Consider the following 25,185-nt stretch of genomic DNA (forward strand, 5'->3'; position numbering starts at 1 on the left):
TTCGCCACGGATAGGTGATGTTGACAATTGGGTTGGAAAAGCTCTATACTGCGCTGCAACCCCTTGAAAGGGTTGCGCCACTCAACCTCTTGAATCAATTTAGTATTTTTGTCGCCCGTTACGACAGGCATACCCGCGGATATATTCTAAGCCCCCTTACCCGCTGGGGTGACTGCACTTAGTAGTACTGCACTAAAATGTTTTGTCATATAGAAATGGTTTCTCACAGTGTGATATACATATGTATTCATCCGATTTAGATCTGCTATTTCGATAGATCTTCAACTTCTGAAATTTTTTCTTACATTTCGGATATTTTTCGAAAGGGCCAACCTTTAAAGACTGTTTCGGAATTATAATGTTTATTACATAATACATGAGAGGCAGTTCCACTTCATCTTCTCTCCGCCATTGCCGCCATTAGACATAAACTGTGTTTTCCGCATTCCTTTTTGAAAAAGTGATCGCATATTACTTACTCATTTAAGGGGCGTTCAACTGTTTATACGGTTATGGCTGCGCCAGTCGTTCCTCGCTCTGCTAACTAGTAGCACCAAAGAAATTTCAATCGTTTTACACCTGATATTTCCAACGGTGTGGGGGCCGTCCTTTTTCTCTGCTTTTATAGACGGATTCCAATAAGATTACTTTTTTGGCTTTCATTCGCAAAAATAGCCTGAACAGCGCAGCTGCTGTGTTCTAGTTTGCTGGATTATATTTATGTCTGCGTATAGCACATCATAAAATCTTCTTCGATACTCGCCGCCGCCAACGCGTGGAAGACCGTATTTTTTTTAAAGAAATTTTTTCTCGAACATTTTCAGATCCGCCTCGTATGATGTTGTTGTTGTTGTTGTAGCAGTGCTTCGCCCCACCTAACAGCCGCGACCGATCACAAATTGTGATCAATATCCTCCAACGGGAGTCCAAGGAAACTTGCTCTTTCAACAGGGCTGAACCATAGAGAAAGGGGTGTTAGAGGCGTTGGTTCCACATTACAATTAAAGAGATGGTTGGTGTCATGTGGGGACACATTGCAAGCGGGGCATACATTTTGTATGTCGGGGTTGATTCTGGATAGGTAAGAGTTTAACCTGTTACAGTATCCAGAACGAAGTTGCGCAAGAGTGACACGCGTTTCCCTGGGGAGTATGCGTTCCTCTTCCGCGAGTTTTGGATACTTTTCTTTGAGTACTGGATTCACCGGGTAATTCCCGGCATAAATGTCCGACGCCTGTTTGTGGAGTTCACCAAGGAGCTGCTTGTGTTTTTTCGCTTCATACGGGTGGGTTCTCAGGTGCCGTATTTCCTCAAAGTGCTTACGGAGATGACTCCTTAAGCCCCTAGGCGGTGCTGGTTCATCAATCAGATGTCTGTTGGGATGCTCAGGTTTCTGGGTATTCAACAGGAACTGTTTGGTCAGCAACTCATTTCTCTCCCTGATGGGGAGTATTCTCGCCTCATTATACAGAAGGTGTTCTGGGGACATAAGAAGACATCCCGTGGCAATTCTGAGAGCAGTATTTTGGCAGGCCTGTAGCTTCTTTTAGTGGGTAATTTTTAGGCTTGGCGATCATATGGGTGACGCGTAGCAGGCTGGCTAATTGCTTTGTATGTGGTCATGAGCGTGTCTTTATCTTTGCCCCAGGTACTGCCAGCGAGGGATTTGAGGATTTTTTTACGGCTCTGAATTCTCGGAACAATTGCGGCTGCGTGCTCACCAAAATGTAGATCCTGCTCAAACGTCACACCCAAGATTTTGGGGTGTAGGACATTCGGTAGCGTAGTGCCATCGACGTGGATGTTCAAAATAGTCGACATTTGGGACGTCCATGTTGTAAATAAGGTCGCGGAAGATTTAGTCGGCGATAATGCCAGGTTTAGCGAGGCTAAAAAACTGGAGAGATCAGGGAGGTAGCCGTTTATTTTATTGCATATCTCATCGATCTGTGAGCCTGGGCCTGTGGCCATTATTGTGCAGTCATCGGCGTAGGAAACGATTGTAACTCCTTCCGGTGGTGAAGGTAGCTTAGATATGTAGAAATTAAACAAAAGTGGGGATAGGACACCACCCTGTGGCACCCCTTGTTTAATTCTCCTTGGTTTTGATGTTTCGTTTCTAAATTGCACCGATGCCTGCCGACCACCCAGATAATTTGTGGTCCACCTTTTAAGACATGGGGGAAGGGTAGACCCTTCCAGGTCTTGCAGTAACGAGCCATGGTTGACCGTATCAAAAGCTTTTGATAGGTCTAGCGCTACGAGTACTATCCTATGGTGGGGGTTTTGATTTAAACCGCAATTTATCTGGGTGCTAATGGCATTTAGCGCGGTGGTAGTGCTATGGAGTTTTCTGAAGCCATGCTGATGAGAGGCTAGCTGCAAATTTGCTTGGAAATAAGGGAGCAAAATGACTTCAAGCGTCTTTGCTACTGGCGATAGAAGAGATATCGGACGATACGACTCTCCTATGTTAGCTGGTTTACCAGGCTTTAGTAGCGGGACCACCGGGCGCTTAAACGTAGACTACGGGACGCCCTTGGGCGTGAACAGCAAGGAGCCACAAAAGATTTATAAAAGTTACGTGGACGTCGGGTTTTGGGATCAAGCCCAGAACAACCTGTCCGATGCAACCATCCCTTACACGAGACACTCTGAACAGAGTATGACCGTCCTAAAAAGATTCTTTTCCGGCAGATGCAGCAAAACCATTTCTCACCCGGACCCGGATTGGATTCGATACCTTCCCGGAGCAAGAGAATATGGAGCAGTCCTGCTGCAAGGAGCTGCTGGGAGGATGACAATTTGTGGGAGGGACGCAACAAGTTAAATGGGGTTACACTGAAATAACAGTCCTTGGTCGGGAAAAATTCCGAGTGGCTCCGGTACATAGAACCGACTGCCTTGGAAAGTATCTGCGCGTATGATGTTGTCATGGTCCATGCTTCTGTACTATATAACAGGACGGGTATGATAAGTGACTTGTAGAGCATGATTTTTATTTGCGAGGGTGGAATTTACTTGTGAGTCTTGGCTGGCTTTAAGAGCCTCTGTTGTTGTTTGTGTTAATGCTGGTTCCCAAATACACGCATTCTTTGACTATTTCGAAATCATGGCTGCCAATAGTGGTGCGGTTTGAAAGCGTAAATGCGCTGACTCTTTGCTCGATGACAGCAGGTACTTCGTATTGTCCTCATTCATCATCAAACTCCGCAAGCAAACCATTAGCGGCCCACAACTTTCTATCTGCATATCTTTATACTTTAAAAAATTTAAATATTTCTTACATTTTGTGCTGTTTCTCCGATATTTTCCACACGTTTTTCGTATCCAGATTTTTATTTATTTTTTTGCTTCAGTTAAATTAGTTAATATATCTTCAGTTATGTTAATTTTGTGATGAGCTTCGATACAAACAATACTCTTTACAGAAACTTTCTATTTTGGTCTAATTTCATTCCTCCTTTAGTTGAAATCATAACATGGTTTTATTTTAATTTGTCATTAAAAAACAATACAAAAGTAAGAAGTCTAAAATTACATAAAAATTGATATATTTAGGTAAGTGGAAAACCTCGACTCTCCTATATTTATTCATATACTAAAACTAAATTTTTCTTGGTTTTGCTAGAACATTCTTAGTAGAAATGAGAAAAAAGCAATAGGGAAACTTATTACAGCAGAGTTTTTTTTTTCAAAATTTAATAGATTATAATAATTTAATTTATATTTTTTGAGATTGGAACTAAAAGTAGAAAATTTTTCAATAAACTCTTATAATGAAGTATAGTGCTTTTCATAATAATAGTATCAGTAAAAGCCACCACATATGAATGGATATCAAATATTCATTTTCTCTTATTTCGTTTTCGAGAATGGGTCCTAAATGTCAGATGGTTAGTGGGTGAAAATGCACAACTATTTTCTTCATATTTGTATTCCTGACATAAACTCGCGCTTTTTTATCAAACAGTTTGAATAAATTTTTTATGAGAATTATATGTAAATTGAAATATTACCATGTACAATACCTCAAAGTTATTTAAAAATGCCCAAATCTGATTTTAAGAGTGAACCTTTACGCGTGTTCTCAGAGAGATAGCAGTTTCGTATCTATTCATCAGTGGTTTCCACACGATTAGTTTAGTATGTGCACCCGTGTGTGTTTGAGACTGCGCGGTCCAGTCATCAGTGATCCTGATACGGATAAACATTGAAAATGCAAATGTAACAACTTTTTCGTGTTGATATTTATCTGGCTAAACTTTGGTTCCGTATGAAACCTATATCGATTTAGTTTTTGCGTAGTCAGAAAAATGTGTTAACGATTTTGATATTTACAAAATTGTTTTTTTCTTTTTCTGATCCCATGCATTTTGAGCTTTGTAATATATCTCTTTTTCGAATTTCGCCCTTTTTTTCTCATAAAAAACTTCAATCAATTCTGCAATCATCCCCACTAATCCCGGAGTGGACCGAGAATTTTTTTTTTTTTTTATTTAATTGAAAAAAAAAACTTTAAAATTTTTTTCGTATTTTTTCCGAAAAGTACATTTTAAAAATTCATAACTTTTTTTGAGTTGGATGAAAAAATTTGAAAAACTTCTGAAAAACGTCTTTCGTAAGCTAGAAAAAGAAGAAAAACTTTCAGCCAATTCTAAAGGGGTCGGGTTCAAAATTGGTCGAAATGGGATGGAATATCCCATATATATTATCTGATTTCAATGCCGAATTGTATTGAATAAATTTCGGCGAACTCAGCTGAACTTGATCATTGACATTGAATTCATAGCACTGCGTTATTAGCAATGCTTCTGCTGTGCACCTTCATTCCAATATTATTTAAATTTATTTGATTATCAAGTCAGGCTCATACTGCTTACTAGTAAACACGAAAATACCACTTTACTTCTTGTTATAGAGAAAACTACAAAATTTGCGCAAGACGATTGTTACTTCAAGATGGTTCTGAATTTAACTTTTTTGTCAGCTAGCTTTTCGGGTACTGAGCTTTGAACCCAAGTACACCTGCAGTCAAAAGGGCCCAAATTGCATGGAATATTTTTCGGCGCGTTCAGAGCAATGCGATCAGTAAGCATAAACAAATACTTGGCGCGATTACCACCGGGAAGATTAAGACTGAGCTTCTCAGTGATCATCGCTGTTACAAAAATTATTCTCCGACATCGATAACACTTATCAAATATATATTTATACTACTGATATTACGTGAACAACGGAAGCATTGCATATAACCCAGGGCTCTAAGTCGAGTGACAGCCGCATTGGTGTGGCGGTGGCGTGTTTCGCCTATCACACCAGCGATCCTAGGTTCAATAACCCAGCAATGCAAAATCTAAAATTTATAAAAAACGATTTTTAAAAAAAAATTTCCCAAGCGAAATCGCCCTTCTGCAGTGATTTGGCAAATACTCCGAGTGTATTTCTGCCATGAAAAGCTTCTCAGTGAAAACTCATCTGCCTTGCAGATACCGTTCGTTGTTGGCGTAAAACATATAGGTCCCACCCCGCCCATTTGTAGGAGAAAGGCGTACGACGCAAATTGGAGGCCAAGCTCAGCTTTATATTTTTCGGAGGTAATGGCGCTTTGGGTTTATTTTTTCATTTCTAAATCCGATTATTATACTCAGCTGAGCAGAGCTAACAGAGTATATTAACTTTGTTCGCATAACGGTAATCCGTAACGGCATAAACTAATCGAGATAGATATAGACTTCTATATATAAAAATGATCTGGGCGAAAAAAGAAATGTATTTAGACATGTCCGTCCATCCTTCGGTCCGTCCGTCCATAAACACGATAACTTTAGTAAATTTTGAGGTATCTTGATGAAAATTTGGTATGTAGGTTCCTGGGCGCTCATCTCAGATCGCTATTTAAAATGAACGAAATCGGACAACAACCACGCCCACTTTTTCGATATCGAAAATTTCGAAAAACCGAAAAAGTGCGAAAATTCGTTATCAAAGACGGATAAAGCGATGAAACTTGGTACGTGAAAAATTAATATAATTTTTGACAATGGGTGTGGCACCGCCCACTTTTAAAAGAAGGTAATTTAAAAGTTTTGCAAGCTGTAATTTCGCAGTCGTTGAAGATATCATGATGAAATTTGGCAGGCACGTTACTGCTATTACTATATGAGTGCTAAATAAAAATTTGCAAAATCGGATGACGAACACGCCCACTTAAAAAAATGTATATATAAATAAATTAGCGATACCAGACAGATGCTGTTCGGGGTCACCCTGGTCCACATTTTCATCGATATCTCGATAACGCCTTCACATATACGACTAAGGGCCACTCCCCTTTAACCCCTCATTAGTACCTTTAATTTGATACCCATATCGTACAAACGCATTCTAGTCACCCCTGGTCCACCTTTATGGCGATATCTCGAAAAGGCGTCCACCTATAGAACTAAGGCCCACTCCCTTTTAAAATACTCATTAACACCTTTCATTTCATACCCATATCGTACAAACATATTCTAGAGTGACCTCTGGTGCACCTTTATGGCGATATCCCGAAATGGCGTCCACCTATAAAACTAAGGCCCACTCTCTTTTAAAATACTCTTTAATACCTTCCATTTGAAACCCATTTCATACAAACACATTCCAGGGTTACCCCAGGTTCATTTTGCTAAATGGTGATTTTCCCTTATTCTGTCTCCAAAGCTCTAAGCTGAGTATGTAAAAAACAACATTTTGTAAAAAAAATGTGTGTTTATGGGGCAGATTAATTTTAAGGCGCTTATGAAAAAATTCCGCTTAGGCTCGAACTTGTAGAAAAAAACGAATATTAATGGACACCATTTTATGAGTTCACAAGTTTTTAGTGCTGCCAACTCTCAAACTTTGATCGTGGAATAGCTATATATGGGCCATTTGAATACTGCTAAAGTCAATCCAGCTTGACGCTCTTTCCTCCTTTACTTTAAGGAATGCATGGCTCTCGAAAAGAAGAATGCTTTCTTAATATAAATATGATTAAAACCTTTACTTGCATATATGCCAAATTATGAAAAGTACTATACACATATGTACATTTATAATATTTTTTTTTTTCGGGACGTATCGTAGGCTATTGAATATATAAGTAGATCTCTTAATTTTATACATCATATACATACTAATTTAATTTCTGAATGCTATTGCAACTTTAAATTCACATTGATAGAGTTTTATGATAAATGTGTATGTAAAGATATTTATGTACAATTTTTACTTTTAATATGCATTTTCCATAGTTTTTTCTACTTATCATAAAAAAGTATCTAGATTTCAAATATGCTTGCAATGCACCACATAATTACATATGTATATATACAGAATACACTTGGCATATGTTTTGTAAACTCATAAATACTAGGGGGACTCATGATAGCATATAAACTTATAAGGTGTAAAATTATATCCATTTACACACGCGGTTATATGAACGCACCTAGTAATACTCTTGATAAACTTGATTGTTTTTCAGCTGTATTATTTCCACAAAAATTTTTTTGATTGTTATACAAATTAAAAAATACCAAGATTAAGTGAAAAATCAAAACTAAAACGTCTTTACTAAGATATTCTTGTAAATTACTTGCTGATGTTGGAGATTTCTGATGAAAATGCCTGCTGTAATGTCTGCAAGGTTGCATTCCTTTGAGTTTATCGCGTTTACACAATGAAATGTGCGCGTAAATTTATACAAATTGTGTAAATGATTTTTCATACAAAATTTGACAGCTCGTGCGTAAACTAGATAAATTTATACGTTTACACACTTTATAAGGCATTTATACGGTTACATGAGTCCCCCTACTATTTGTTTAGTTATTGATTTCGTACGGTTTTATAAAGCAGAGGCACCGAAATAATCGCCAGCGCTTACAATTTGTTGCGTCTCATGCATACAAAGTGAGCATTCGCTCAGACTCTAGTTTTTAAGTAAAAGGTGAGTTGTTTGTTTTTGCTACAGAAACTAAATATGTCCTCCTTTACTCGAGTCTAAGCAAACGCTCTTTTTTATGCATGAGGCGCATTATACTCACCTGTGGTGATATGTATAAGCCAGTGGCCTTCATAGAAAGAGAACTCATTATAAGAATGTATTTGTTTATCAAACAAAAAGTGAGTATGTTTGGGTGGTATTGTACTGAACAAGCTGATGTATGTGTTCCATTTGTTGAATACTTACATGAAACTAAAAAAAAATCTGCTGCTCTTCTTATGTCAGAAAATTTGACAAAAGCTTATTCTTTGCATAAGCTGAAACCCAAATTATGGGTATGAAGTCTAACTAAATACATTCTTCTAGCAAAGTACACCAATTACACCAGTTTTGGGATGTCGGACCCCCTTCTCCTGAAAACGAGAGATAATCTCTTCGGTGCGCTTCATATACTTAGATGGTTTAGCGTGAAATATTTGCTTGGTTGGTTGGTCGAAACTACTGGCCTCAAAAACTGCCTTAAACTGACCAGCTGGTTATTTGATTACTAAAATACGCACTATGCGGAATCGAGCGCCTAATATTAACCACCAGATTACTTTTAACTAAAGCCAGTGGCGAGCCTGCTGCAACCGTTCGTTTGAGCCAGAAAAGTAAAATTCAGGACAATATTAAATTTTTAACTATCATTATAAACGAATTAAAACGTTCAGTTTATTAAATTTTTAAAATGCTTCTAAAACTCCGTAACGCGCCAGTTTAAATAAATCAGAATATCTTTATGTTAAGTGCAACTAATGGGCTAAAATGTTGCTTAATTTACCACAATAGATCCTAGAGAGAAGATAGAGCTCTCAAGTTCACTCTATTTCTCTGCTTAATATATTTTGGGCAATATCCTGTTCTGGCAACGTGTATAGTAAATAAGATCTGTCATATATACGTCTGGTCGCCTGGCCTTGAAAACTGACTTACTCAACAGTTTAAACGGTATTTTGGGCAATATCCTGTTCTGACAACGTGTATAGTAAATAAGATCTTTCATATATACGTCTGGTCGCCTGGCCTTGAAAACTGACTTACTCAACAGTTTAAACGGTAATGTGTCTCCATCAAGGCACGCCAGTCGTTTTTTGTTGGAATAGCTGACTCCATTGGTCACACCAAGGAAATTTTAATTGTTTTCCAACTGGTCCTTCCAGCAGAGTGGACGTGCTCTTCCTGCGCCTCTATAGGCGGATTCTGGCCAATTATATTTTTACGCCAGTAATTGCATGCTTTTATAGAATAGTGTTCCAGAGCGGCTATCCCCTGCAGCTTGTATTATTTTATCCAGCATTAAATTAGGGAAATCTCACGATAAGGTGTGACCCTGTTATTGCTTTTCTGACTACGCAAAGATGTCGACCGACATTAATTTCATCATCATCGATTGCTGGACCAGGTTCATCATTCCTAGGCGGTACATCGCTGTCTCCATTTTTTCAATATAGGAGCGCAGAGAAGTGTTCCCTCAATAGTCTAAGTAGTCGCATCTACATCACTTACCGTTTTCGTTCTTACAGCAGTTAGCTCTGGTCTTAAAACCTACATTCTGTCGTTAAATTGATTGATAAAATTTGCGGCCCACAGCTGCTGCATTTGATTAAGCTGACTTGACCTCTCAGAGAGCGGGCGTGAGAGTCGCGTTGCGAAATCATTTTCAGCCTGTTGCGATTGCAGCCTATCGATGTCTATCTTTCCTTGTGTTTTTTATTCCTTTCGTTGGGCGTGTTCACTGTTAATCTGCTTAATGTACTTAATATATTGTGGAAAATCTCCTGAAATAGTGTACCATGAATGATATGCGTCTTTTTTACGAGAAAAATATCTAAAATCACAAAGCAAGCAATAAAGTAGAGGTAGTGGAAAAATATAAGTAAAACAAGCAACACTTGTTATATTGAGCCGTGTGCTCTTTATTAAGATTGTTTATAGAATGAATTAATTCTAAAAATATAACTTAACAATTTTTGTTTTGATATCGGCCGACCGATTCGTAAGATCGCGGCTTTGAACCGAGCTCAAGGCCTAACAATCAATATTTTATCATTATTATTGTTATGATACATTGTTTCTAAATTGAAACAATTTTTAATTATAATAGAAGAAAAAATATAGACAACTGCCAAAGCTCGTTGTATAGATCCATTTCGGGAACTGCTAAATCCCTTCATCGGCAACGTTTAGGCGCCGCTGCTATAACCATTCAGCTATCATATTGTAATTATTGTTAGGCCTTGAGCTCGGTTCGAACCCGCGATCTTACAAATCAGTAGGCCGATATAACAACAAAAATTGTTAATACATCCCAGAACTCAGGGAAAAAGTTTCAATAAAATATGACAATATGGCATCATTGCCATGAAACAAGTCCAATTTTCACATCCATTCTGCAACAGATGTCGCAGTGCTGTGAATATATCAATTGGCAAGAACCAGAATAGAAGTAGAAATAATGAAGACAAACAAACAACCGCTGTGATAGCTGAATGGTTATAGCAGAGGCGACTAAATCTGGCCAATGAAGGAATTTAGCAGTTCCCGAAATGAAACGAGCCTTGGCAGTTGTCTAAATTTTTTCTTTCTTCTATTCTAATTTAAATTTTTTTCAATTAAGACAAAATGTATCATAACAATAATAATGATAAAATAATTATTGTTAGGCCCTGAGCTCGGTTCAAACCCGCAATATAACTTAACTCTAACTTAACCTAGCGGCTGGCGCTTAGCCGCTGATGTTAGTCGATGGTCCTGCTGTTGACACTGCAGCTGTAGTTTGGTGCTTGTGAATTCTTATTGTTACGCGTTGAAGTTAACGGAAGTGATTTAATATTGTTGTTGCTAAAGTTAAAGCTTATAGCAAGCTATGTGGAGTGTTTGGTCACACGCCCATTGGTAGACATATGGTCAACAGTTTAGGAGTGAAAATAATGGGGTTGTAAAGTTAGTGCTAATAGCCAGTGTTTTACTAATTTCACACAGACGGCTTATTGAATAATAAAGGCAGTTTTCTACATTAAGACGCTTATTGAGCTCAATCTTCCCTACAAAATTCGAATATATAATTATTTCATTAGTAGCTAATCGAATGCCTAATGAAGTCAAAAGCACAATGCAACTCTGTTGGCCGGGTTCCGCTTCTTAGTTTTTGGTGTGTTCAGTGCTTAAAAATGTCAAAGTAAATGTCATTGTCTGCATGGCGGAACGATACAAGGTGGCCGCATCGAACAGCTGATTATAACCTTTTTTATTTGATTTGATACATCAACTACGATTTTGACATTTGTCCATCGAATTTACAAGTACATGGAATTTTGTTTGTTTGTAGGTATGTCACCATGCTCCCACCTTGTATCGTTCCGCCATGATTGTCTGTCTCATCGTTCATACTAATCGAGCAATTACTTCTGTGTGAAAGCAAAAAATTTACGATTTCATTAGCAGGTGAAATGAGATCATTAAGTTTCTGTGTGAAAACAGTATTAGGAAGTATCAGATCACGCGTCCAACGGTAGACGTATCTTCCGGAATTTTGGGTGTGAGAAGAAAACCTCGTACAATATAAGCCTCCAATACCTATTTCATATCGAAAAATCACCATAGGTGGGTATCTGCAGAGATTTTTACTCGTTTACATATACATATGTATTAAAATGTTTCGTGCCATCTGAACTTGGAATTTTTTTGGATTGTCCTCACCAACATAAAAATAAATGAAATTTCCTCAATTTGCTCATATCAAAGTTTGAAAATGCCAATTTTACCAATCTAAGTAAACCACCTTCCCAAGTCAACGAATATATTTTTACTTATACAATTAAGAAGACTCTACAATCTAAATAACGAACACTGTACTATAATTTAAGAGTTATATTCAATAGTTAATTCTTCTTTTTTTTTTTTTTAATATGCAAGAGTATAGACATACATAGGTTTTGAGCTGGGTGTATTCGCGAGAAAAAGATAGATATGGAACACACAAACAAAACATCGTAAAGTTTTAGGTCTAAGGGTATTCACAAAGTCAAATAAACATAAAGAAGTAATTTAAGTTGAAAACACAACTTTTTGAATATCTAGTGATATGTTTGATCTATCTTTGTAAGTAAGCTAATATATATAATATATATATATATTCATAAAATTACTCCAATTGTGTTAGCCTCTATACAAAAAAATTAAGTTACATAGTATTCCAACCCAAGTACATATTGATATACATACGTACATAAATGGCCTATTTTAAAAAACGTACACTTACCACTTAATTTTACTTTTTCAATAATGCAATGAAGCTCTTATATATATTTTTACTTTTTATATCAATTTTTAATTTTTTTTTTATATTAATCAGTATTCTATATTACCTTCCTTTATTTAGTTATTTTATACAATTTGTTTTTATATTATACACACACTTAAAAAATGCATAAAAATGTATATCGTTTTATGGTATTTGTACATGTTGAAATGGGTGTCTGTGAATCTTTGTTGTTGTATTGTATTTAATCAACTAGTTGATTTAATTTTAGGTACATATAGTTAATTAATTTAAATACATGCAATATTTATTATTTATTAATTTAATAATATATTACGTTTAAACATCACGTATGATAAAATTAAAGGGTGGGCTATACATTAAGGGACCAATTTGTTTTATTCGTAAACCAAAGGGGTTTGAACTTTGAAATTTTGCACATAGGTTCTCAGGGAGTTCCCCAACGAGAATCAGTGGTAATTTTTAATTGTTATTAACAATTTTGATAGTAATTAGTTGTTAAAGTTACCATGGTATAACTATCACTTTTTATCTACATACGAACACTGTCACAAGAATTTTATACATAAGTACACTTTATAATGTTTATAAAACCACAAACAACTATTTTCATTTGTTTACATTTACGTATTATTGTAAAATTTAATCATTTATTTGTTTACTTTCCTCGAACACAAGCATACAGTCATTTTATCTAATTCACTGCTTACTTGGTGCTACCAGATGCTTTAAATTGTTCCAAGGAATGAAAAAATTTTAAATAGTACCAACGAGGAAAATGGACCTTTTTTATTCCACTCCATTTATTTATTTTACGAAAAAATAGAAAATTTGGAATAAAAAATCACGCGATTTGAAAATAGTTCCAACGAGGAAAATGGACCTTTTTCATTCAACTCCATTTATTTATTTTACGAAAATAAAAAAAATTTGGAATAAAAAATCGCGCGGTTTTTTATTCCAAATTTTCGCCTGCGGCGCTTTTTATTTTTTTAAATAATTTGCGTATATTTTATAAAAAATTGAAAATTTGGAATAAACAATCAAGCGATTTTTTATTCCAAATTTTCGCCTGCGGCCCTTTTTATTTTTTTAAATAATTTACGTATATTTTATATAAAATTGAAATTGAAAATCGCGCGCTTTTTTATTCCAAATTTTCGCCTGCGGCGTTTTTTGTTTTTTTTTTTAATAAATTATGTTTATTACATAAAAAATTGAACATTTGTAATTAAAAAATGCGATTTTTTAAAGCAAATTACGTTTACTTCATAAAAAAAAATAGAAAATCTGGAATAAAAAAGGCGCGATTAAAATAGATTAAGTCGTTTTTTATTAATACATATTTTGAAGTCTGGTAGCACCATTTTTGCTCAATTCACTGCGTTTTCTTGCATTTTTTTTTGGTAACTTTAATATTAAATTGTAATCAAACTATAAGCCTCCGGCGGGTGGGGGTGTTGTTTCTAGAAATTAGGAGTCGCCACCACTCCCTCCCACTACCCCCAACCCCCTCCCCATGGTCCCATAATGTATAGTCTACCCAAATTAAATATGGGGAAAATACCTAAACAAAAAGTTAATACCCAGGGAAAATAGGAAATTTAATATCAACAGATAAATATATAAACAAAATACGGCAATAAACCATATTGCGCAATTTGGGGGTTCTCATGATTAATTTTTGCTTTCACAGAATTTAACATGGAAATGCAACAACAACGCTGTGATCGCAATTTCGTATCCACAGGGTTGATATTATTTTTTGTAGTAGATTTTTGACAGCTAACCCTTTTAACTTGGTAGCACTTTTAAACACATGCGCTAAGATTTCCGCTATTTACAAACTTTTTCACTCGACATCTCATTAGTTTGAAATCAAATTATTAAGGACATAAAAGTATTACATTATATTCATTTTAAACCATGCTAGGAGCCCGACGCATTTTCGTTTAACGTATCGAAAACAAGATATGAGATATTTAAGTACTACAAAAGTATGTGAAGTAAAAATTTTAATAACAGCTTTTATACGTGTTTTTACTGCCGACTCCGGTTGTTTTTGTGTTCGTTTTTTTTTTTTTTTAATGCAAAATCCCGTATAATTTTATGCATGCATCTGTGGCGCGGTTTAAACAACTAATAATAATAGTTCTTAATTTCATAATTTGTTTTGAATTGTAGACTAAATTTTAAGGGGCGTCGCGGGAAAAAGTTGTAAATAATAAGCACCCTTAACCCTGTACACATGAGTTGAGCGCTGCAAACTCTCATAGAACTGATCTGGATCGTTGCAGTGAGATTTGGTCATGATCCAAGAGCTAGATAGATCATTGGATCACCCTTGTAGTGAAGAAAGTACCTTTCAATAAAAAAATTATATTAAATTGAACCAATTTCCCAATAACTTTCGAAAAGTGCGTATTTTTAGGCGTAGGATTTTGCATAATAATTCGAGATAGGACATGAAGATAATAATAATATTTTCTTTCTTTAATAATATTTTATTTCTTTCTTGATTTGGAAAAGAGATGTGAGCAGTAGTTATAAGTAGAATCACAATTTTAATAATTATAATAACCGTTACAGCTGCTATATGAGTATTTTTGGAAAATTTTAAGATATTAAAATAATTGGGCACAAAACCAAAAAATCTTAGATCCGTGACTGACTTTTATTGTGATATTAAACTTAATTATTAATAACGAATTTGATTAGGTGAGAATAATTAAGCTGTTAGTTTATTGCAACAATAATACATATGTATGTATCTCCTTCATCCCCTACTACCTGAATTGCATTGAAACCTTATGAGTGTAACTTTAGTTTTTATTGATGTGTATTAAAGAAATTATATGTTAAGAGCAAATAAAAAGCATATTAAATAAATATTTTGTACAAGTACACATGCGTTAGCAAATAAAACAAAACAATATACAAAATATACAATAAACTTAAATACGGTTTTCAGTGCGAGTTTAAACTGCAGTTGAATTCAACTAGAGTATAATGTTTCCACTTTGTTCGATAAGGTAAAATGTTGCTGTCCCCGAATTCCAACCTTCGCTAAGCTAAAACTTCATCGCCTAGAGCAGTGATCGTCAACCCATAAGCGCTTTCACGCAATTGTTTTTGTAAAACGCTCAAGCAAGTGCACCACATAACCTCGCGCGCACGCATTCTATCCACCCGACTACAACCGAATGTATTCTGCTGTGCCCATTAGGAACTAAACTGCTATAATTTCGTGTAAAATGACTTTTGAAGTAATATTTTCGGCTATATTTTTGCTTCACCTGTACGAAAAAAATGAAGCTTTGTTTGATTTATTTAATAACTAAATTTTAAATTAAAATAAATTTTAATTTAACGCATGTAGAAATATTTTCAAGTGCATTTAAGAAAACAATGCGATACGTTAATTTTGAAAGCTACCAGGTCCGACTGGGTTTGTGTGCGTGCCAGCGCCATTTCTGCTCACTGATTGGTTTTCGCTATATTTTAGAAAACAAAATGAAGAATAGACATGCACTGACAAAAATTTTATTTCGTCTCACTGAACTTAAAAATTGAATATGGAATATTAGTGAAAAGTTTGAAGTAAGAAGATAATATAAGATTATCACTCTTTTATCTAGTAGAATATAATAAATATTAGCCGTGTTTTTTAAAACGGTATTATTTAGCTGAACTCTGTGTAGCGAACAGAATTTTGTAATCGAAATTTAAATAAGTTTCCGATAAGCTACAAGCTTGAAACTTCGAATATACTTCAGAACTCGATGACAATACAATTATATGAAAAAAATCGCCACTAGGTGGCACAGGGATCGAGATATTTAAAAAAAATCGTATTTGTGGTCCGGTTTGGCACATATTTGGAACACGTAATACATATATGAATAGAAAGCGACTTATGAAAAAAGCGCCGCTAGGTGGCGCAAAGATCGAGGAGACTCAAAAAAATCGTATTTTATGAATTTTCGAAGTTTTTACAGTGTACTGTAACTAGCAAAGTAGGAATGGTCACGCTGCCATAAGAAGCGTTTGGCGATCCCTGCCGTAGAATCTCTTAAACAATATCAAGTGCGTAGAAAAGTATGCAAGTAAGCAATAATTGCCTAAGTCCTATTTAAAAATATAGAAAGATCCTGGTTTCACGCCCCAGACAAAGCAACATCAAAATTTTATAAACAAGTTTTTTTCAATTAGAAAAAAGTTTTTCTCAGCAGGGTCGCCCCTCGGCAGTGTTTGGCAAGGACTCCAAGTACGTTTCTACTATGAGAAGCTTCACAGTGCAAACTCATCTGCCTTGCAGATGCCGTTCGGAGTCGGCATAAAACAAGAGGGTCCCGTCCTGCCAATTTGCCGGAAACACTAAATGAGCACGACGAAAATTGGAAGAGGAGCTCGGCCTAAAATCTCTTCGGAGGTTATGGCGTCTTACATTTTTTTTATGTGGCAATAAATTTGGCATACTTTTATGTGCACTTTATATACTGTTTTATATATGTTTCCTAAAATATCTAAAAAGATATCAAGTGCGCAGAAAAGTATGCAACATTTAATACGATATGGTAACAAGCCATAACAGCCTACCTTCTATACTTAAACATAGGACTTAGGCGCTTATTGCTTAGGGCTTATTGTACTAAATGTGCATACATTTTTACGCACTTTATATTGTTTTATTGAGATTTTTGGCGATGGTGTTTTAGCGTGAGCAAAGGCTGAAATTGGGAGTCTGCTTAAGCAGCCAATGTGTCAGGATTAAACTCTAGTTAACTTTAACTAAAAATACCTGAAAACTGGTCCTTACATTCATGCAGTAATAAAAGTGTAAACGCCATATATTGATGTGTATGTATGTATGATTTAATTAAACCGTTATATAAAATACAAAAGTATTGTTGTAGCTCAAATGATATGTTGAGTGTTTAGTAAATATATATATTTATGTTTTAATTGTGTGATTATTGTTTTTTGTTGTTTAAAAAAAATAAGCAAATTTAATAACAAAAATCGATATTAATTCCAAACGATTTCTCTTTTTCTCGCTTTTCTTTTTCCACTTCTTTAAACTATAAAAAAACATGATTTACAATAAAAAAAAACAGGAAAAGCTGGGCGATATCTGCTTCTCACTTCGTTACGTTCCAACTGCTGGCAAGCTAACTGTGGTCATCTTAGAAGCAAAGAACCTGAAGAAAATGGACGTGGGCGGATTGTCTGGTAATGAATTGTGGCACCAATGCGATGCAAAGTTGTCGACAGTTAGCAATAACATTTGGAAATGCAATGGTTTTGTAATTTTGGTTTTTTTTTTAATTTATAAAAAAAAATTAAAATTATAAAACAAAAATTTTGCATTTCACGCGCGTATAACTGTCGGCCCTTGCATCGACTTTCAAAGTTATCGAAAATCGATAAACTTACACTAAATGTCGCGTGCATAACTGTTTATCTAATTAAGTTTCTCTTCAAATTTTTTTTAAATAGTAGCTTCGTTTTAAAGTATTTTATGCATGTAAATATTTTTTTTTCGCTTACTTTTGAAAGATAAATTTTTAAGCTCTTTGAATTTGCTAAATTTGATTATTTTTTTAGCTAAACAAAAATGGGTAAATCTTGATATTCTATGTTCTATTCTATTCTTTCTATACAAAAAAAATATATTTAATATGAACATCACCCATTATTACTTATACTTTTATCCTAGAAGCATAAAATTTCTATATTTAACATAAGTATATATTTAAAAAAACTATAAGCTCTAATAAACTTTTACAAGTACTAAACCATATTTCTATGTACGTATTTCAACATTCCCTCCCTCATTAAAAACTCATCGATATTTTCAAATGGCAACTCGTAAAAGGCGCTTTCATAACTTTGTATCTTTAGTTTATCTATCTACTTTTTTTCTCAAACTTAAAAGTACTTGAAAATATTTATGCATTTTTTATTGCCAGTTTATACTTGTAAATATTTGTATGTCTAAATAAAATGAAGCTTTTCTGAAATTTGCTTAAAAATCACAATCAAAATTTTTATAGAAATTAAAGTAAATAATAATTTTATTAGCTACATCATGTAGAGAGCTCGCACGTTTTTTTACCAAACTTACATATGTACTTACATATTTATGTATGTCCTTTAACTCGCTCGCTTCCGTTTTTTTTTTTTATACTCAGCTGAGCAGAGTTCACAGAGTATATTAACTTTGTTCGAATAACGGTAATCCGTAACGGCCTAAACTAATCCAGGTAGATATCGACTTCTATATATCAAAATGATCTGGGTGAAAAAAGAAATTCATTTAGCCATGTCCGTCCGCCTTTAAACACGATAACTTGAGTAAATTTTTAGGTATCTTGATGAAATTTGGTGTGTAGGTTCCTGGGCGCTCATCTCAGATCGCTATTTAAAATGAACGAAATCGGACAACAACCACGCCCACTTTTACGATATCGAAAATTTCGAAAAACCGAAAAAGTGCGAAAATTCGTTATCAAAGACGAATAAAGCGATGAAACTTGGTACGTGAAAAATTAGTCGCCCACTTTTAAAAGAAGGTAATTTAAAAGTTTTGCAAGCTGTAATTTGGCAGTCGTTGAAGATATCATGATGAAATTTGGTAGGCACGTTACTCCTATTACTATATGTGTTTTAAATAAAAATTAGCGAAATCGGATGACGAACACGCCCACTTTAAAAAAAAAATTTTTTTTCAAGTCAAATTTTAACAAAAAATTTAATATCTTTACAGTATAACAACATTCATACATACATACATACAGTATGTCAACATTCAACTCCAGTAATGATATGGTGCAACAAAATACTAAGACAAATGAAAATTTCAAAATGGGCGTAACTCCGCCCTTTTTCATTTAATTCGTCTAGAATACTTTTAAAGCCATAAGTCGAACAAAAATTTACAAATACTTGGGGGTAGGGACCTAGATTTTATGACGATAACTGTTTTCTGTGAAAATGGGCGAAATCGGTTGAAGCCACGCCCAGTTTTTATACACAGTCGACCGTCTGTCCTTCCGCTCGGCCGTTAACACGATAACTTGCGTAAAAAAGGATATATCTTAACTAAACTTAGTTCACGTACCTATCTGTAGTCACTTTATCTTGGTATAAAATATGGCCGAAATCCGACTATGACCACGCCCACTTTTCCGATATGAAAATTACGAAAAATGAAAAAAATGCCATAATTCTGTACCAAATATGAAAAAAGAGATGAAACGTGGTAATTGGACTGGTTTATTGACGCAAAATATAACTTTAGAAAAACTTTGTAAAATGGGTGTGTCACCTACCATATTAAGTAGAAAAAAATGAAAAAGTTCTGAAGGGCGAAATCAAAAGCCCTTAGAATCTTGGCAGGAATACTGTTCGTGGTATGACATATATAAATAAATTAGCGGTACCCGACAGAAGATGTTCTGGGTCACCCTGGTCCACATTTTGGTCGATATCTCGAAAACGTTTTCACATATACAACTAATGGCTACTCCTCCCTTTTAAAACCCTCATTAATACTTTTAATTTAATACCCATATCGTACAGACACATTCTAGAGTCACCCCTGGTTTACCCTTATTGCGATATCTATCACCTATAGAACTAAGGCACACTACGTTTTAAATAATCATTAACACCTTTCATTTGATACACATGTCATACAAACACATTCCAGGGTTACCCTAGGTTCATTTTGCTAAATGGTGATTTTCCCTTATTTTGTCTCCAAAGCTCTCAGCTGAGTATGTAATGTTCGGTTACACCCGAACTTAGCCTTCCTTACTTGTTTTCAACTATATACTTACGTATCTCAGCAATTGTTTCGTCTAAATGCGCCCACCTCTGTTTAAACGTGTTGTCTCTGAAAATATCAAATCCAGTTCTTCTAGGCTTTTACAAACATATAATAAATTAATAAATTCGCATAAATTTATGTTTGAAAATTATATTAAAAATATTCAATATTTTCAAAAAATTAGTTACCTGGGTTAATTTGTATTTTTTTCGTAAAAAATATATTCTTACCTTTTTTTACTCTTTTATTTTTAGTATTTTTTTGAAAGTAAAAGTCCAACTGAATCTTTGCTGAAACTCTTTTGACATTTTTAAATTCAAAATTTTTGATAGATATGCCGGGTAGATTATAAAAAAGCTTTTCAGTGCGTACTAGTCCTGAAATGTTTACTTAACAGTTCCGAAAAAGCCCGGAAGTTCCCTTACAATATTTCAAGAATGATATAAAAAACAATCGCGAAATATTTCTAAAATGTTTCCGTGCGTAATCTCGAAATAGTTCTGAGCACAGTACCAATTTTGCCCAGAAAACAAACCGGAAACAGTTCAAAAATATTCTCGAAATGAAACGAAGTTAATACCGAATTAATAGAGAATCGATCCCAAATTTTTCCAAATATTCCCGCAATAGCTCCACAATTATTCCGAAATAAACTCCAAAATGATTCCGAAAAGAATTCCTATATTAACAGGAATTAGGCATGAAATCATCCCTAGAAGATCTAAAAATAGCCCCGCAATAATCCAGAAATGATCCGAATATGGTACTGAACTAATCTCGAATACAGCTTTTCAGACGAAATTAGTCCCGAAATAGTTCCAGCACAGAACACTCCCAAAGTAGTTCTAAAATAGTTATGTACACAATCCCGAAATGTTACGAAAATAAAACCGAAATGATACAAAAGTGATACCAAAATAATACAAATACTCCCGAAATCGCTGCAAAATTATTCTGAAATTCTCCCGAAATCATTTCAAAAACAATCCTATATTAGCATTGACTATTTTTCTGTAACATTATCGTCAGTAATTTCGCCGACTCTTTTCGCGAGCAATTATCGGTTCTGATTACATTATGAGTATTTGAAGAATTTGCATTCAGCATCATACTCGTTTGCATCGCCGTAAACGCATTTAGGGTCTTCACACTGTTTATCCTGCCCGGAGAGCATTTGGGTAACGTAGTAATTTACTTCGCCAAAACTTCTGGTCCTTTATGCTTTAATAACTATTAACAGTTTCGCTGCCCATCTGCCTCGTTATGCTAACGACTTTCACGCGAACTTGATCCGTCTGTTTTGTTGTTTCCCGCAGACCTCCTCTTTCCAGGGCTAATAGGTCAATGGGGATTGCTTCGCTAACCACTTGTACGGATACTCTTTATACAGTCCGATAAGCGAAGGCTAGAGCTTACGATTTCTTCTCGAACACAAGCGAGATTTTGGAGACCCGAGAAATTTAGAACTCGACTTCTCGCGAGATTTTCGTGTCTAGAAGTCCTCGTAAATCTCGCGAGCTTTTCGACATTCTTACTTAATCGCTGTATGGACCGTATATACTTCTTTTTTTTACTTGTGACTTTTTTAGATTATATTGCTTCAATGACATTTAACTCAAAACATATTTATTATACATATAATTTTGTTCGCAATATTTTATTCTGCAACGAGACTTCAAATACACGGCTTCTCGCGAGATTCTCGAATCTGGAATTACTCGTAAGGCTCGCGAGATTCTCGAATTTCGAATTTCTCGTTAACCACTTGTGCGGATACTCTTTATACAGTCCGATAAGCGGAGGCTACTCTCAGAGCTGCTGTTGATCGTATAGCTGTTAGAAGCTTACTACCATTATTCTTACAAGGTGCGTTTGCCAACAGTTCGGAGTCGTACAGTAACATGTATAGGTTAATGACCAACAGCAGTTTCGTTCTGCTTGCTGTTGGGCAGCCGATGTTTGTTATCAAGCTGCTTAGCGCTTTTTAAGTCGCACGCTGAATTAGCGTATAATATCTCAAATAGCTGTGGAGTGGCCATACGAATAAGCGCAGTTTCGGCGTCGGATTCGTGGTGGGAGAGAGACTTTGTCGCCAAGTTCTGGCGTTCACACCTGTGGACGAACGTTTCGCCGCTATCTGAATAAAAGCAAAATTTTTTAATATATCATTCATCTGCGCCCATGCGCAGAGGAGAAAGACGATGAGGTGAAAGACACTTTTTATGAACAATTAGAACGCACATACGAGCGCTGCCCCCGTCACGATATAAAAGTCGTGATTGGTGACTTTAACGCCAGGGTGGGCAAAGAAGGTGTTTTTGGCCCTACAGTCGGAAAGTTCAGCCTACACAATGAAACTTCTCCTAACGGACTGATGCTGATTGACTTTGCCGGTGCTCGAAACATGGTCATATCCAGCACGAGATTCATGCATAAAAAGATACATCAAGCTACATGGCTGTCTCCTGATCGAAATACTCGCAATCAGATCGATCACGTTGTGATAGACGGACGGCATGCCTCCAGTGTTTTAGATGTGCGCACGATCCGAGGACCTAACATCGACTCGGACCATTATCTCGTTGCAGCCAAAATAGGCACCCGCCTCAATGCGGCTAAAACCAAGGAGCAAAAAACAAGGGAAGCTAGACGTCGAAAAGCTTCAATCACAACAGCCTGCCAATGATTTCGCAACTCGACTCTCACACCTGCTCTCTGAGAGCACAACTCATCCTGAAGGAACGCAGGAGCAGTGGGAGCATATTTCCAAAGCACTTCGTACTGCTGTCGAGGAAAAAATTGGTTACCGGCGACCACGAAAAAACAACTGGTACGATGAAGAATCCCGCGTTGCAACTGAAAGAAAAGACGCTGCCTACAGAGCTACGTTAAAAGCGAGCGCGACAAGAGGAGTGTGTGAACGCTATCGTGAGTTGAAAAAGGAAGCGAGACGCCTTTCAGGAAGAAAAAAAGCAGAAGCAGAAAGGCGTGAGTGCGAGGAGCTTGAGCTGCTAGCCACCAGGAATAACGCCCGAAAATTTTACCAAAAAATACGGCGACAGACGGAAGGTTTTAAGATTATGGAGGGACCACTTCTCTGTTCTCCTAAATGGAGGCAGCAATTCAGCGCGCAGAGATGAAGAACCCGATCCCGCAATCGATGATGATGGAATATATGCCCCCCCCGCCCGATTATGACGAAGTTAGAATAGCAATAACCAGATTGAAAAACAACAAGGCCGTGGGCGCTGATGGATTGCCTGCGGAGCTATTCAAGTACGGCGGCGAGGAGTTAGTACGGCGCATGCAGCAGCTTCTTAGCAAAATATGGGCGGAAGAGTGCATGCCCGACGGTTGGAATCTAAGTGTTCTTTGCCCAGTTCACAAGAAGGGGGATACTGCAAAATGCACCAACTATCGTGGAATCAGCCTTCTCAATATCGCATATAAGGTCCTTTGAAGTATATTGTGCAAAAGATTGAAGCCCACCGCGAACCGGCTGATTGGACTTTATCAGTGCGGCTTCAGACCTAGTAAATCTACCATCGACCAGATTTTCACAATGCGCCAAATCTTGGAAAAAACCCGTGAAAAAAGAATCGACACACATCACCTCTTCTTCGACTTTAAAGCCGCCTTCGACAGCACGAAAAGGAGCTGCCTATATGCCGCTATGTCTGAATTTGTTTTCCCCGCAAAACTTATACGGCTGTGCAAAATGACGTTGAGCAACACCATCAGCTCAGTCAGAATTGGGAAGGACCTCTCCGAGCCGTTCGAAACTAAACGAGGTTTCAGACAGGGTGACCCCCTATTGTGCGATTTTTTTAATTTGATGCTGGAGAAAATTATACTAGATGCAGAAATTAACCGCACTGGAACAATATACTATAAAAGCGTCCAATTACTGGCATATGCTGATGACATTGATATCATCGGCCTAACCGCGCTGTTAGCTCTGCTTACTCCAAACTGGAAAAAGAAGCGGTAAAGATGGGTTTGATGGTGAATGAGGACAAAACGAAGTACCTGCTGTCATCGAGCAAAGAGTCAGCGCATATGCGCCTTGGCAACCACGCTACTGTTGGCAGCCATAATTTCGAAATAGTAAAAGACTTCGTTTATTTGGGAACAAGCATCAACACTAGCAACAACATCAGCACTGAACTCCAGCGAAGAATCAATCTTGCCAATAAATGCTACTTTGGACTAGGTAGGCAATTGAAAAGTAAAGTCCTCTCTCGGCGAACGAAAATCATACTCTACAAGTCATTTATCGTACCCGTCCTGCTATATGGGGCAGAAGCATGGACCATGACAACAGCAGATAAAGCGGCCTTGGGAGTGTTCGAGAGAAAAGTTCTTCGAAAGATTTATGGACCTCTACGCGTTGGCGATGACGAGTACCGAAGAAGATTTAATGATGAGCTGTACGAGCTATACGCAGACATCAACATAGTCCAGCGAATTAAAACGCAGCGGATGCGCTGGCTAGGCCATGTCATGCGAATGAAAGATGATGCTTCGGGCAAGAAAGTGTTTCTATCGGAACTCGCCTATGGAAGCAGAGGTAGAGGGCGGCCCCCACTCCGTTGGAAGGACCAGGTGGAACACGATTTACACTCCCTTGGTGTGACCAATTGGCGCCGGTTGGCGGAGCGAAAGAGCGACTGGCGCGCCTTGTTGGACGGTCATAACCGTTTAGACGGTTAAGCGCCAATTAAGTAAGTAAGTAAGTATCCTAAATAGCTCATACTAGAGTTTACGATTTCTTGTCGAACACAAGCGAGTTTCTAGAGACCCGAGAAATTGAGAACTCGACTTCTCGCGAGATTCTCGTGTCTCGAAGTCCTCGTAAATCTCGCGAGCTTTTCGACATTCTTACTTAATCGCTGTATGGACCGCATACGCTTCTTTTTTTTATTTGTGACTTTTTTAGATTATATTGCTTCAATGACATTTAACTCAAAACATATTTATTATACATATAATTTTGTTCGCAATATTTTATTCTGCAACGAGATTTCAAAAACACGGCTTCTCGCGAGATTCTCG

At 36.4% G+C, this 25,185-nt stretch overlaps 1 protein-coding gene across 4 annotated transcripts in view; it reads left to right on the plus strand.

Moving 5' to 3' along the window:
- Positions 1-25,185, plus strand: part of Syt1 (Synaptotagmin 1) — a 167,048-nt gene that overhangs the window by 108,831 nt on the left and 33,032 nt on the right. For 2 of the 4 annotated variants that reach the window (XM_067767054.1, XM_067767055.1), the window contains exon 9: positions 17,414-17,528. In XM_067767054.1, the coding sequence (XP_067623155.1) occupies positions 17,414-17,528 (115 nt within the window). The remainder of the gene's footprint in view (positions 1-17,413; positions 17,529-25,185) is intronic. The other 2 variants (XM_067767056.1, XM_067767057.1) reach the window with 1 other exon arrangement.

The sequence above is a fragment of the Eurosta solidaginis genome, chromosome 2 (genome assembly GCF_040869045.1).
Source record: "Eurosta solidaginis isolate ZX-2024a chromosome 2, ASM4086904v1, whole genome shotgun sequence".
Lineage (NCBI taxonomy): Eukaryota > Metazoa > Arthropoda > Insecta > Diptera > Tephritidae > Eurosta > Eurosta solidaginis.